Source organism: Mytilus galloprovincialis, chromosome 1 (assembly GCF_965363235.1).
Source record: "Mytilus galloprovincialis chromosome 1, xbMytGall1.hap1.1, whole genome shotgun sequence".
NCBI classification, from domain to species: Eukaryota; Metazoa; Mollusca; class Bivalvia; order Mytilida; family Mytilidae; genus Mytilus; species Mytilus galloprovincialis.
The window spans coordinates 54,689,415-54,703,780 of NC_134838.1; the positions used below are offsets into that span (position 1 = coordinate 54,689,415).

Consider the following 14,366-nt stretch of genomic DNA (forward strand, 5'->3'; position numbering starts at 1 on the left):
AACATTTTTTTTTAAATCACTTCTTACACACACCTGCTCACCTTAACATATATAATGCTGTGTTAATTGTTTATCAAGGTTATAATCAATAAACACTGGCACTAAATACCAAAAGTAAATTAGCAACTTAAGTTTTTCGATTATCAATCACACTGTGACAGAATAATTTTTTGTTGTTGATTTTTACGTAATGGATTTGAAATAAAATAAAATGTAAGTAGAAATGCACAGATGACTTACTTAAGTATTTATGCTTGATAACCTTCAATTTTTTCCTTAACATTATTAACACAAAAAAAACTTGTTTTATATGACTTTAAGCAGTACTAATTATTAATTCTTGCTTTGTTGGTGGTTTTCATCTGTTTTCTGCACTTTTGTTGGGTTGTTGTCTCTTTGACACATTCCTCATTTCCATTCTCAATTTTATTAAGTTATCATTGGAAAAACTCAAAAATACATACATAAAAGGATATAAGACTTTTTTTTTATATATCTCAAAATACTGAGAATACCTAACTTTAATTTTATTATCTAGATATAGTAAGCGAAAGGTGGTTGCAATCTGATACATTAAAATCCTTAAATCAGAAATATGCAAAACAGACAAAAGAATAGATATGATGACCTTTTTTTGTCCAGCAGGGAATAAAAAAGTTTACTTCAAATATTCTACACCTATTTTCTTTTTCAAAAGCAATTAGAACTAAAACTGTGAGTGATAACACAAAAGTTCAGTTATGGAATTTGGGTTTTTCTTCTTTTTTTTTAAAGGCTTTTACAGCAATTCTAAGTATAAAATATTTTATAAGGAAACATTTGGTTTCCGGTAGATATCAGTTAAATAGAACAAATCTACAAAATCTAAATGATTAAATGTCATTGCAAGATTCTAAAAAAAAAAACTAAAACTTATTTTTACAGTTGAAAATGGCATTTCAAAAATAGAATTGCAATCAAATTAAACACAAAATGAACAAACTGATAAAAAGTTATTAAGATTTGTAAATGATTGTCCAAGTGTAAGAGTAACTGTAAATTGTAATATTAGTTACACAGTGTGCAATTGTCCTAATACGAGAATTTATCGGGTCAATAAAATTCATTTCGGGTGATGCGAAGCCAAACCTGATATGAATTTTATTGACCCGATAAATTCCGTATTAGGACAATTGAACACTGTGTAACGAATTTATCCTGATTTTGTTAGTTTACATATTATTATTTACATATTATTTACATATTTTTCATATATCTCAAAATACTGAGAATACCTAACTTCAATTTTATTATCTATATATAGTAAGCGAAAGGTGGTTGCAATCTGATACATTAACATCCTTAAATCAGAAGTATGCCAAACAGACAAAGGAATAGATCATGATGACCTTTTTTTGTCCAGCAGGGAATAAATTCAATTTGAGGACAATATCAATCAAATATATTAAAGATATTTAATCTGAAACTGTGAAATTAAAAAAAATTAGCACTATAAAGCAACTCAAATTTTTTTTTGTATTAGGTCAATGGTATAAGGGAGATAATTCCAACTAACGTAATAAATAAGGGAGATAATTAAGGGAGACGTTATAAAAAATTGTACTGAAATTTATGAGGACAATATCAGCCAATCAAATTGCGAGAAATTACTCTGAATCAGGATAAGTCCATTTATCAGTACAATACAGATTTTTTTTTAATTCAAACTTTTTTCTTCAGATGAAGTTTAGTAATATTTAAGATTAGCTTTTGACCAAGTTTCATAACAATAGATTAAGGATTACAAATTTATCATGTAAAAAAACTTCAATCCCATACTGTATATGTAAATTTGAACTGCAAAAAAACTAAATCCATCTATCAGTAAAATGCAGAAAAAGGGAAAAAATTTATATTCAATTTCAACATGAGATATTATCTCTTGAATCATCAAAAAGCTTCACCAAAATTTCATAAAATTCTATAAAGGTTTGACATTATTGTCTAACAAACTTTAACACCATACTGTATCAACATCCTCACTTAAAAGAACATTTTTTAATGAATTACAACAAAAACACAGAATATGAAGAATCACACTTTTTAGGATTTCTATGATGACGTGTTGAAACAAACTATTGAGTGATACCATTAAAGCACTGACTAGCTAGTCCTTTTGATAATAAAATATTAAAGCACTGCCTTAAATAGTTAGCCCTTTTGTTAGAAAAATATGACATATGAAATTAAATATTTTCATAACTTAGCCCTGGATACTGTCTTTTGATCATAATAAAACATCTGCCCTAATTTCGTTAAATTCCATGAAAATCTGACAGTGTAATTGATGTTATAAATCTCATAGAAGGAGCCTAATTGCTGATGCTATGACGACAACCAAATGAAGGATCCCTACATCTCACATTCATAACATAAATGTCACATGCTCTACAACTATGCATTTACTAACCTGGGATGCAATAGGCATAACAATTTGATGGAAAGCAGCTATATATTCAGCATCACCCATGTATCCCTGAAAGAAGACAGATCTTTGATAATAAGAATCTAATATGCAAATAATATTAGTATTACAGAAACACATATCCCCTGATTCTATGATAGTAGATAGCCATTTGATAATAAGAATAATTACAGATGAACAAAAAATATACAAATACAGAAAAAACCCATTTTATCTCCAATTTTGGTTGCAGCAGGTTGGTACTATTCCCATTTTATTGGGGACTATTATTATTGTAACATTGTCAAATGTATAAATCCATATTGCTTAATGAACCAAAAATTCCTATCAAATGACTACAATATGATTGTTTTATGATTTGTAGTACTATCTAAGTCTTAGTCGGTTACCTTCAATGAAAGAACAACATATATCATTGCATTTTTCATTAATCATACAGCAATAATTACCACCATATATTGTTGATTTAGACAATAACCTCACATACTTTTAAACGAGTTTAATGAGTTAATTATACAGCAATAAGTTACCACCATATATATTTAATGTACAACAACCTCACATACTTTTGAATGAGTTCAACGAGTTAATTATACAGCCATATATTGTTAATAAAAACACCACCTCACATACTTTTGTTGACAGGTGTTGTTAAAACGTGAATTATGGTTCTCAAAATTTGACCTAAACTAAATCACGTTTATCCATCAGTGGAATGATTCTAGCCAAGTTGGACTCAGTATCTGGTGTAATAAATATTTAACACATTTCACTCATATAATGTAAGAGGTTTATGACACCATCAAATGAAAAATTGTTTTGACAAACATTTTAGTACTTAGCATCTTTTGGTGTGAATAAATGGTTTATTCACTTTTCCCTAACTTTTGAAAAATGTAAATGATATTTATTAAACACTTTTCAAACACTAGATGAACTTTTCATTCATACAACTTTTTTTAAAAATGATTCTTTTTGACAAATCTTTAATGTATAGTGTAAAGTCTGAAAACCATCAACTCAGACTATATTGGGATTTTAAAATATAATAAGTAGTAAAAAGAGGGAGAATATACCAACAAGGAAATACCCTGCTAAAATTAAAGGTGAACACAAAGTTGAACAGCAATGGATGTGAAATTGTATTACTACAATATAGCATGAATGTTGATACCAAGTTTCAGGTTGTTCTGATTCAAAGTTCCTGAGAAAAATGTGACTAAAATTTTACAAACAATCATTGTACTTTTGTATTTGGTATTTTTATTGATCATTGTTAAAGACATTATGGTGACCTATAGTTGCTAACTTCTACGTCATTTGATCCCTGGTGGAGAGTTGTCTCATTGGCAATCAAACTAAATCCTCTTTTTTTATAATGTTAAGAAACAATTCAAGAATATCATCATATAATTACATGTGTGTTTTGGGGATTTTATATAAAATTGTGTTATATATTCTTACATGATTCCAGGCAATGTTAACATTGTATCCCTCTCCTTCTCCTTCTCCTACTTTCTCTTCTGAACCATCCTCTGATGATGGGTAGAAACAACCATAATCATATCGATGGAGATTTATTAACAGAACACTAGAAATAGAAATATTTGTAAATAAAATTATTTACTTTACTTCATCAGTAATAAGAATAATATCTGTACTAAACTTGCAATAAAAAATATGTTTGTTATGAGCCTAAGTCACATAATGCTAGACTCACTGACCAATTATACCAGTCTTCACGCTGAATGGCAGCCCAGGCAGCCCAGGCTTGTAAAATTGTTCTAGGGTCTGGGAAAGTCATATCTACAGGCCAACAGAATCTAACTAAAAAATTTCAAAAATTGAGCTTCGGGCCTGTAGATTTAACAGTTCATCGTAAAGACTGTTATACCAATTTGATGTTAAAATACCATTTATAAAAAGAGATACTTTAGGCAAAGCAGTCCCTTGCAAAGTCCCTGCTTTGGTCAGGGAAATCCTAAAGGATATTCTGATCAAAAACATATTATGAGTTGAATGGCATTATATGCTCGAGATTGCAAAAAATTTCAATAAATTATAATAAGAGTTTTTTTTAGGGGAAACAATGCGTACTTGAGTTTGCTATATAAATTGGTAAAATTTAGAAAATATAACTAAAATGTCATCATTGAACAAAATTTTACAAAAATCTAAATTTTAATAAAAAGTCACATGTGTTGTTATAGTTACCATACCCCTAATCCAAAAAAATATTGGAAAACAGCAATTTTAGTTGTCTGACCGATTAAAAGACTTGGCATGTTTCAAGTCATCAATATCAAGCTGCTTACCAAATATTCAGTCATTCCATTTTGTGTTACTGTTGTAATGGAGAAATGTGACGAAAAATATTAACACAAAAATAAGAAGGCGTGGTATGATTGCCAATGAGACAAACTATAGGTCACTGTACTGCCTTCATAAAAATAAATTTAATTCATTTCAGCCTTAAAATTCAAAATGTCAACAAAAAATGAAACTGAGAAAAGTGTGGGACTAAACTACCTGTAGGAGGATTTGACAGACAAGATGAATACAATATAGACCCACTTCACAATGGGAATGTTATAAAATTATTACCTGTTATCATTATAAAATTGATGCTGAGTTCCATTTCCATGATGAACATCCCAATCTAGAATCAATATTCTGTCAAACAAAACAAAAAAGAGTTGTAGTCATAAATGATAAATCAACTTTTTATCAGGATAATTTAAAATTCTTTCAAGATGATATAAAAAAAAGTTCAACCATTGTTATTGCCAAAAATGAATCAGTGTTTTCTCTATGAGTTTCACAGGAATTTCATATCCCTAATGAGAGTCATGAAATAAAGTTGGATAAATTTACAGTAATTTTACCGGAATAAAGCTTTTTAACCTGTGTTATATTGATTTCAACACTTAGCAATTTTTACATTAGCTCCTAATCAAGTTTCCACAAAACAAATCAGTTCCAATATACATATTTGTTGTAATCCTTTTATCATTTAATGTCAGAGTAAATGGATAAATAAGCAATCCAAATAAACAAAATTCTAACCTTTTTAATCCAAACTGTTCCTGTGCATACTTAGCAGCAATAGCTACATTATTAAAGAAACAGAATCCCATACATTTTGTACACTCTGCATGGTGCCCAGGAGGTCTACAAAATAGAATTTTAATGAATGCTAATAAAACCTTTCCGTAGAATTACAGCCATTAAAGCATCTACTTTAATTGAACATGTGAATGCCAAAAAGATCAGAATTGCTATAAAATTTACCACATGGTTGCAGTAAAAAGGAAATGCTAAACTTAGTTAGGAAACAGCATATAGTATAATAGTAAGCAGCAATACAGTTAGGAAAAAATATTAAAATTGACACTCTTAATATCTAACCCTCTTTCCTTTGCTTTTTTATAAATAAGTGTATTTATTTGTTTGTGTCATGTACGTGCATATGTATGGAAACAGCATCTTCCATAGATTTGGTTTCCATTCGTTAAAATGTAAAATAGTCTTTCATAGATTTGGCTTCCATCAGTTAAAATGCAAAATATTCTTTGATAGATTTGGTTTCCATCAGTTAAAATGCAAAATAGTCTTTCATAGATTTTGTTTCCATCAGTTAAAATGTAAAATAGTCTTTCATAGATTTGGTTTCCATCAGTTGAAATGTAAAATAGTCTTTCATAGATTTGGTTTCCATCAGTTAAAATTCAAAATCTTCTTTCATAGATTTGGTTTCCATCAGTTAAAATTCAAAATATTCTTTCATAGATTTGGTTTCCATCAGTTAAAATGCAAAATATTATCTCTTTATGGTGAAAAATATGCATTTATTTATTTGATACAAAATACTACAAAAAGAGGAATGAAAATGACACAAATGTCCCCAAAATAAAGTCTAAATAGAATTTAAATACAATTGAGTGATACCTTTTCTGCAACTATAGTCATTTATCAAGAGGTCAAATAAAAGTCATATGCATTTCACCTGATTTTTTCATAAAATTGAATTGAAAAGTTTGAGCCTTAAACATAAACTATGTCATAAGTTTAAAACACTACAATAATTTCACACCTATGGCCAGTAGGGATGTAAAAACCGTATATATATATTTATCATATACTTAGACTAAATAACATATGATTTTTACCGTATGATAATAGCATTAAATTAAAGTATTTTCCATATTTTTCGAATTGGTGCTTAGCGGGCTGATATGAAAAGTTTATCACATGCTTCGATTGTTATCACATGCCTTTCCGTAACGTTATCACATGGCATTCCGGTGATACTCGGCAAATTCCAGAAAATACACCTCAATGCTACGTTTTCAGTGAAAAACATTACAAAGTAGTGTACAAAACAATTATTTGAATACTGGAAAGTATATTGTGTAAAATAATTAAATTAAATTAAAAAAAAATATATTGAATAAATGCATTTTGTAAGTTTTTCTGAAACATAATTTAGAAAGTTACTTTAAAAAAGTTGACTTTTCCAAACAATGTTCATTATGTATATTGTTGAATTATTTTTTTGTCGATTCGTCCATATTAAAATGTGTTTTTTTTTCTCTGTTGATATGATAGAAAGATTTCATATTGAGTGTATCAAATTTTAGGTCCGATGTTCGTGAACTTTTAACTCTTTCAACTTCTTTTCGGGAACCACGTAGAAGGATCAATATATGAATCTGTTATTTTTCTCTACTGTTGAAGCATATGATAAAAAGATCATAACATGTCATTTTTCATATCACATGTATTATCAGCCCTCGGCCAATATCAGCCCTCGAGCCATGCGGCTCTTGGGCTGATAATTGAACCTAGGGCTGATAATATATGCGATATGAAAAATGCCATGTAATAATCTGATAATATCAACTCATTTCAAAGGCTATATAGTTTTTTAGCTATCTAAGCATTAATATTATTGCACATTCTATTATGACGTCCTTTAAACCCTTTAAGTACACACCCATAGTAAAATATGAATATATTGCCAGGGCTGTTCTGATCATACTCCCACTTCATATGCTTTTTTTTTTTTTAATGAGATACCAGACCACATAGAATGATGACATAAGAATACAAGAGTGCACACGCTGAAATGTCTCGCCTGATATCATTGATATTATGTTGATAGTCCTAAGTATAAAGCTAAGCTTTATTACAACTGTCACATAAACTTAACATTCACAAAGACCAATGAACCTTGAAAATGAGGTCAAGGTCAAATGAACCAAGCCAGGCAGACATGTACAGCTAACAATGCTTTTATACAACATATATAGTTGACCTATTACTTATAGTTTAAGAAAAATAGACCAAAACACAAAAACTTAACACTGTGCAATGAATCGTGAAAATGAGATCAGGGTCAAATAAAACCTGCGCGACTGACATAAAGATCATAAAATATTTCCATACACCAAATATAGTTGACCTATGGCATATAGTATTAGATAAAAAGACCAAAACTCAAAAACTTAACTTTGACCACTGAACCATGAAAATGAGGTCAAGGTCACATGACATCTGCCCGCTAGACATTTACACCTTACAATCATTCCATACAACAAATATAGTAGACCTATTGCATGTAGTATGAGAAAAACACACTAAAACACAAAAACTCAACTATAACCACTGAACCATGAAAATGAGGTCAAGGTCAGATGACACCTGCCAGTTGGACATGTACACCTTACAGTCCTTCCATACACCGAATATACTAGCCCTATTGCTGATAGTATCTGAGATATGGACTTGACCACCAAAACTTAACCTTGTTCACTGATCCATGAAATGAGGTCGAGGTCAAGTGAAAACTGTCTGACAGACATGAGGACCTTGCAAGGTATGCACATATCAAATATAGTCATCCTATTACTTATAATAAGAGAGAATTAAACATTACAAAAAATTTGAATTTTTTTTTCAAGTGGTCACTGAACCATGAAAATGAGGTCAAGGACATTGGACATGTGACTGACGGAAACTTTGTAACATGAGGCATCTATATACAAAGTATGAAGCATCCAGGTCTTCCACCCTCTAAAATATAAAGCTCTTAAGAAGTTAGCTAACGCCACAGCCGCCGCCGGATCACTATCCCTATGTCGAGCTTTCTGCAACAAAAGTTGCAGGCTCGACAAAAAGCATTTTACGGGAAAATACAAGCTTGTGAAACCGAAAATCATCACAACAAAGAAAACATAAACAAACGATGCTAAAATGTGGTATAAGCCAATTTTTTTTTATACATATAAGACATATAAGTAAATTATCATTATCATTAAAATTCATCCAAAACTATATAAAAACATCAATTTAAATAGTTTGAGCTTGTCAATAATGTAGTTTGCTCTGTTCTTTTAGGCCAATTTAATAGTGAGTTTATCTATGGGAACAGCAAATATTTGCCTCCACATAGAGCACTTTGATCCAAACGAATTGCTGTATTTGTCCTGTTAGAATCGAAATAATTCATGGGGGCTTGAACATATCATGATTTTACCACAGGTTGTCCCTTTATGCCAATATTTTACCCCTCGCTATCGCTCAGGGTAAAATATTTGTCATAAATGGCCAACGCGTGGTAAAATTACCATATATTCAAGCCCCCATGAATTATTTCTTAAATAACTTAAATATTTGAAAAGTTTACCAGGGCCAGAATGCAAAACTAAATTATATCTGTGTAAATATATATCAGAATACTGTAAATAACACTTGTAATATCCTAAATGTCAAAAGTTCTATATTTTTTGCAGTATATTAACAATCATTTTCAATATGATACAAACTGCATTTTTTTTTGTTTATGTAATATAATTTCAAGGTTAAATATTATGTGTTATATCATTTGATTAAGGTCATGGCAACCAAAAAGGTCAAACAACTATAAACATGTTATATGACACAACAAATTTAAATTCCTTTACAAGCCAAATAGTTCTTGTGTTCATGAAATAGTTGATCTTAAAATAATAATTTTCCATTTTATTAAGTAAAGGTGTAATATTGGCTATCTGCTCTTTGGTCAGGTTGTTGTCTCTTTGACATGTTCACCATTACCATTCTCAATTTCATGTAATATTGGTTGCTTTCGAATATAAACTTATCATAAGGTCTATCAGACTTTTTTCAGTTTGTGAGAGAGCTGTCAAGTTTACAGACCAATAAACTCCTTCAAAAGTACCTTTATTATAGCTTCGGCAAAATGAAATGAAAAAAATATTTTCTGAAGAGAATTAATCCTTCAACATTACACCTATTTTATAGATATCATATTCATTACGTAAACAATTAAAAGCCAAAAATGAAACAAACAGTATTTAAACTGTTGGCAGTAAGAATCTTTTATATTCTGGATAAAAGAAGTATAAATAATTTGAAACAAATGATACTATGAACTAATAAGCCCTAGTTTTTTTTAACTTACCTTACAACTGCTACTCCACTTGAAGCCTGAAATTAATATGCAAAACAACTGTTAAACTTCATAAACTGTTATTAAACTTCATTTTGAAACTTGCACATGAAGAGGCTGTCAAAATGACAGCTAACTAGGTTTTTCTGACATTAATAGGTATCACAGTTTAAGAATTCATGGCACTTTACTCATTAAAGTTTAACATGAAAATCAACATAATCATTTTTAATGCTTCACCAATTTGTCATGATAAACTATATAATAAAATTTGAGAAGGATAATATCACTTGTCACATGAAGCTTACATGAACAAGAGTGCACACACTGAAATGTCTCGCCTTCTATACTAATCATTGATTTTATGTTGATAGTCCTTAGTATAAAGCTAAGCTTTATTACAACTGTCATTAACCAAGATAACTAAACAAAGACCAATGAACCTTGAAAATGAGGTCAAGGTCAGATGAACCATGCCAGGCAGACATGTTCAGTTAACAATGCTTCTATACAATATATATAGTTGACCTATTACTTATAGTTTAAGAAAAAAATAGACCAAAACACAAAAACTTAACACTGTGCAATGAACCGTGAAAATGAGGTCACAGTCAAATAAAACCTGCACGACTGACATAAAGATCATAAAATATTTCCATACACCAAATATAGTTGACCTATGGCATATAGTATTAGAAAAAAAGACCAAAACTCAAAAACTTAACTTTGACCACTGAACCATGAAAATGAGGTCAAGGTCACATGACATCTGCCCGCTAGACATGTACACCTTACAATCATTCCATACAACAAATATAGTAGACTTATTGCATATAGTATGAGAAAAACAGACCAAAACACAAAAATTTAACTATAACCACTGAACCATGAAAATGAGGTCAAGGTCAGATGACACCTGCCAGTTGGACATGTACACCTTACAGTCCTTCCATACACCGAATATACTAGCCCTATTGCTTATAGTATCTGAGATATGGACTTGACCACCAAAACTTAACCTTGTTCACTGATCCATGAAATGAGGTCGAGGTCAAGTGAAAACTGTCTGACAGACATGAGGACCTTGCAAGGTACGCACATGTCAAATATAGTTATCCTATTACTTATAATAAGAGAGAATTCAACATTACAAAAAATCTGAACTTTTTTTTCAAGTGGTCACTGAACCATGAAAATGAGGTCAAGGACATTGGACATGTGACTGACGGAAACTTCGTAACATGAGGCATCTATATACAAAGTATGAAGCATCCAGGTCTTCCACCTTCTAAAATATAAAGCTTTTAAGAAGTGAGCTAACACCGCCGCCGCCAGATCACTATCCCTATGTCGAGCTTTCTGCAACAAAAGTTGCAGGCTCGACAAAAACCATGATCCAATTAATCAGGGCTCATAACTGCAGAATGGCAAAAGTGAGAATTGTCATTATATAACTTGAACTACATTTTACCATCAGTTACAAAATACATGTTTGTTAATTTTGAAAAGCATTGATTTACAATTATTCTAGGAACAAAATTCAAGAACAACAAAAGAAAAAAAATGTCAATGTCAAGCTCTACAGATGATTTAAAATGTCATTCCTGATAAATAATGCGATTTAAACGCTTTCTTTTTGTGATGAAGAATTATGCATCATACTATTGTATGTTATTAAACTTGCATTTAACATTTTATCAGTGTTTTTATTTTCTTTGAAGTTTCAGCAGCTGAACATGAAATAACAAATAACTTTTTTTTACAGATGCTTTATTGAAGGACATTCAACATACTTATTATCACCATTTCATTACATCATAGAGCATGTTTTATATTGAATTTAGCAGTTTCATTCTTCTTTTTTTTTTGTAATTAAGTATGTACATGATAATGAATCAAATTTAAAATACCTTGAAAAAGGAAATAAATGGATTTTGATGGGTTTAAAAATTCATAAATTTGAAACAAAATGCAAATCAATGAAAATTGGTATTTTTTGGTCCTTTTTGACTTGCTACTGCTTTATACAAAAAGAGAAACAACCTTTTCAAATAAATTTGCCGTTTCAAACTCTACAGGATCCTGGGTATTTTAATTGTTTGTACCCCAAATGAAAACAATGTCATGTCATTTTCTGAATTTCAAGTGTTTGGGACATAGTCAGACAATCAAAGTGTTTAAGTGAATGCTTTTGAAAATATTACCCAGAATGCATTAGATTCTGAAGCAATGAATTATTCCGAGTTCTTACCTGTCCTGTCAATACTGTATGTACAACGTTCAATAAACTTCCTGTAGCTAACAAGGCACAATTATAGGTTTCCTATAACAGATATGAACAGCAATTGTAAGTTCCATGTTTTGATAAAGCTCATTATCATGTATAACAGAGTATCTAAATAATTATAAGAAAACCATATATACATGTGTTAATTAAAAAATAAGGGAAATGCACTTCTAACAAGAGGGCACGGTCAAATTAATAATAGGATCTTGGATTCAAATAAAAAAATACAAGGAAAATAATGTATTGAACTCTTTGCATAGAATATAATGTTGCAATCCTTTGGGTTTTTTTTGCTAAATTTTGAAAAATTGTTCTATTCAAGATAGTGATAAGAAGTGCTCTAAGCCAAATGTTAAAAATAAGCAGATGCAAACATACCTTGGAATTATATTACCAAATAAGACTTAAAACATCATGCATCTGATTTTGTACCAAAGTTCATGTACAAATAAATAAATTTTTAACAGATGGTTTAATTTAACTATAGTATAAAATAATATTTAAGAATGAAATTTTCATTTAGCTATCAATTTGGTAACAATTACCTACTTGACACAGGTAAATAGAATTATAGTTCCATGCTAGTTTTCTTAAATCAAATACAGTCTTCTCTGCTAATTCTTTCATTTCTTCTACATATTTTGAACTAAAAAATATTGAAAAAAATATGCGAAATTTTTTGAAGTTATGTAATACATGTAGTAACTATAGGTGAAGACTCTGTTTCTTTACTTTTTTGTGTTTTTTTGTTGTTAATGTACTGATTTTGTGTGATTGATAGATACCGCATATCCTTTGTTTTTCTATTATTTCTTTCACAGGTATTATAGCTTTATAAAAGGTTTTTTATTTTATTTCCAAACATGTATACTTATGTCTCAGTCACAACAAATGACGTCATCAGACAAAGGAGAATCAATGGATTCACACAAAACCTTGAACTATGTGAATACAGTGAAAGATTTTTTTGCGTCTCATATTCATTGCCTGTGAATTATATAAATGTGTATTGACCGGGAATTATATAAACTACACTGTATGGTTTTTGCTCATGTTAAAGGCCATACAGTGACCTATAGTTGTTGACTTCTACATCTTTTGTCTGGAAAGCAGTTCACCATAAACGTAATTTGTAAAAGTGCATTATAAAAAATGAGAAATTCATTAAAATTACAATCATAGGTTTATATCATATGATAATTCTTAGATTTGGCTGGAGGGGATTCAGAGCTTAAAACTACATATATATGTAGTTTTACATTTATATGTAAATATTTGTAGATAACTGAAGATTATATGTTGATTTCTACATACGTTTTTTCATTAGATTTTATTTCTTTTTGGATGTTGTCTTTATGTTTTTTCAACATTTACTTGAATTCATTTTAATTTACCTGTGTATGAGCTGTAGTTCTGATTCTGTTGCATGCCGTGACTGAAAAAAATAAAACAGACAGACCATTAACAATACAGTTTTTGATACACTACAATTGTTCAAATCTTTACATAAGCAAGACTTACATAAGCTTCATAATTCATAATTAGATGGGCTGATTTACACTAGTCAAAACTAAATTTGAAGGTCAAGACTAGTCGAGACAGGTCGAGCCTTGGTCAAGACCATATCAGACTACACCAAGATCATCAAGTACTGAATCAGACTGATTGTGTGTTTTTCTATGTTGTGATGTTATGCTATTGTTTCAGAAAAAGGGAGAAGGTTTGGATCCATTAAAACGTTTAATCCCACTGCAAATATTTGCACCTGTCCTAAGTCAGGAATCTGATGTACAGTAGTTGTCGTTAGTTTATGTAATTTATATGTGTTTCTCTTTTCTTGTTTTTTTATTTTATATAGATTAGACCGTTGGTTTTCCCATTTGAATGGTTTTACACTAGTAATTTTTGGGCCCTTTATAGCTTGTTGTTTGGTGTGAGCCAAGGCTCCGTGTTGAAGGCCATACATTGACCTATAATGATTTGCTTTTTTTAAATTGTTATTTGGATGGAGAGTTGTCTCATTGGCACTCACACCACATCTTCCTATATCTAATTAAGTAAAGTCGAGTATTCTTAAGTACAGTTAAGTACAGTGGAGACAATGTTAAGACTAGTCAAGTAAAATGTGTGCTTGATTTTACTGGTCGACCACAAAAACTGGT

General features: G+C 30.2%; 1 protein-coding gene across 3 annotated transcripts in view; it reads right to left on the minus strand.

The window, feature by feature from the left end:
• The window catches only part of LOC143078966 (protein deacetylase HDAC6-like), an 87,643-nt gene that overhangs the window by 18,288 nt on the left and 54,989 nt on the right, over nt 1-14,366 (minus strand). For all 3 annotated transcript variants that reach the window (XM_076254064.1, XM_076254054.1, XM_076254049.1), the window contains exons 19-26: nt 13,599-13,639; nt 12,754-12,850; nt 12,169-12,240; nt 9,930-9,955; nt 5,531-5,635; nt 5,069-5,137; nt 3,929-4,055; nt 2,450-2,515 (exon numbers count right to left, since the gene is read on the minus strand). In XM_076254064.1, the coding sequence (XP_076110179.1) occupies nt 2,450-2,515; nt 3,929-4,055; nt 5,069-5,137; nt 5,531-5,635; nt 9,930-9,955; nt 12,169-12,240; nt 12,754-12,850; nt 13,599-13,639 (603 nt within the window). The remainder of the gene's footprint in view (nt 1-2,449; nt 2,516-3,928; nt 4,056-5,068; nt 5,138-5,530; nt 5,636-9,929; nt 9,956-12,168; nt 12,241-12,753; nt 12,851-13,598; nt 13,640-14,366) is intronic.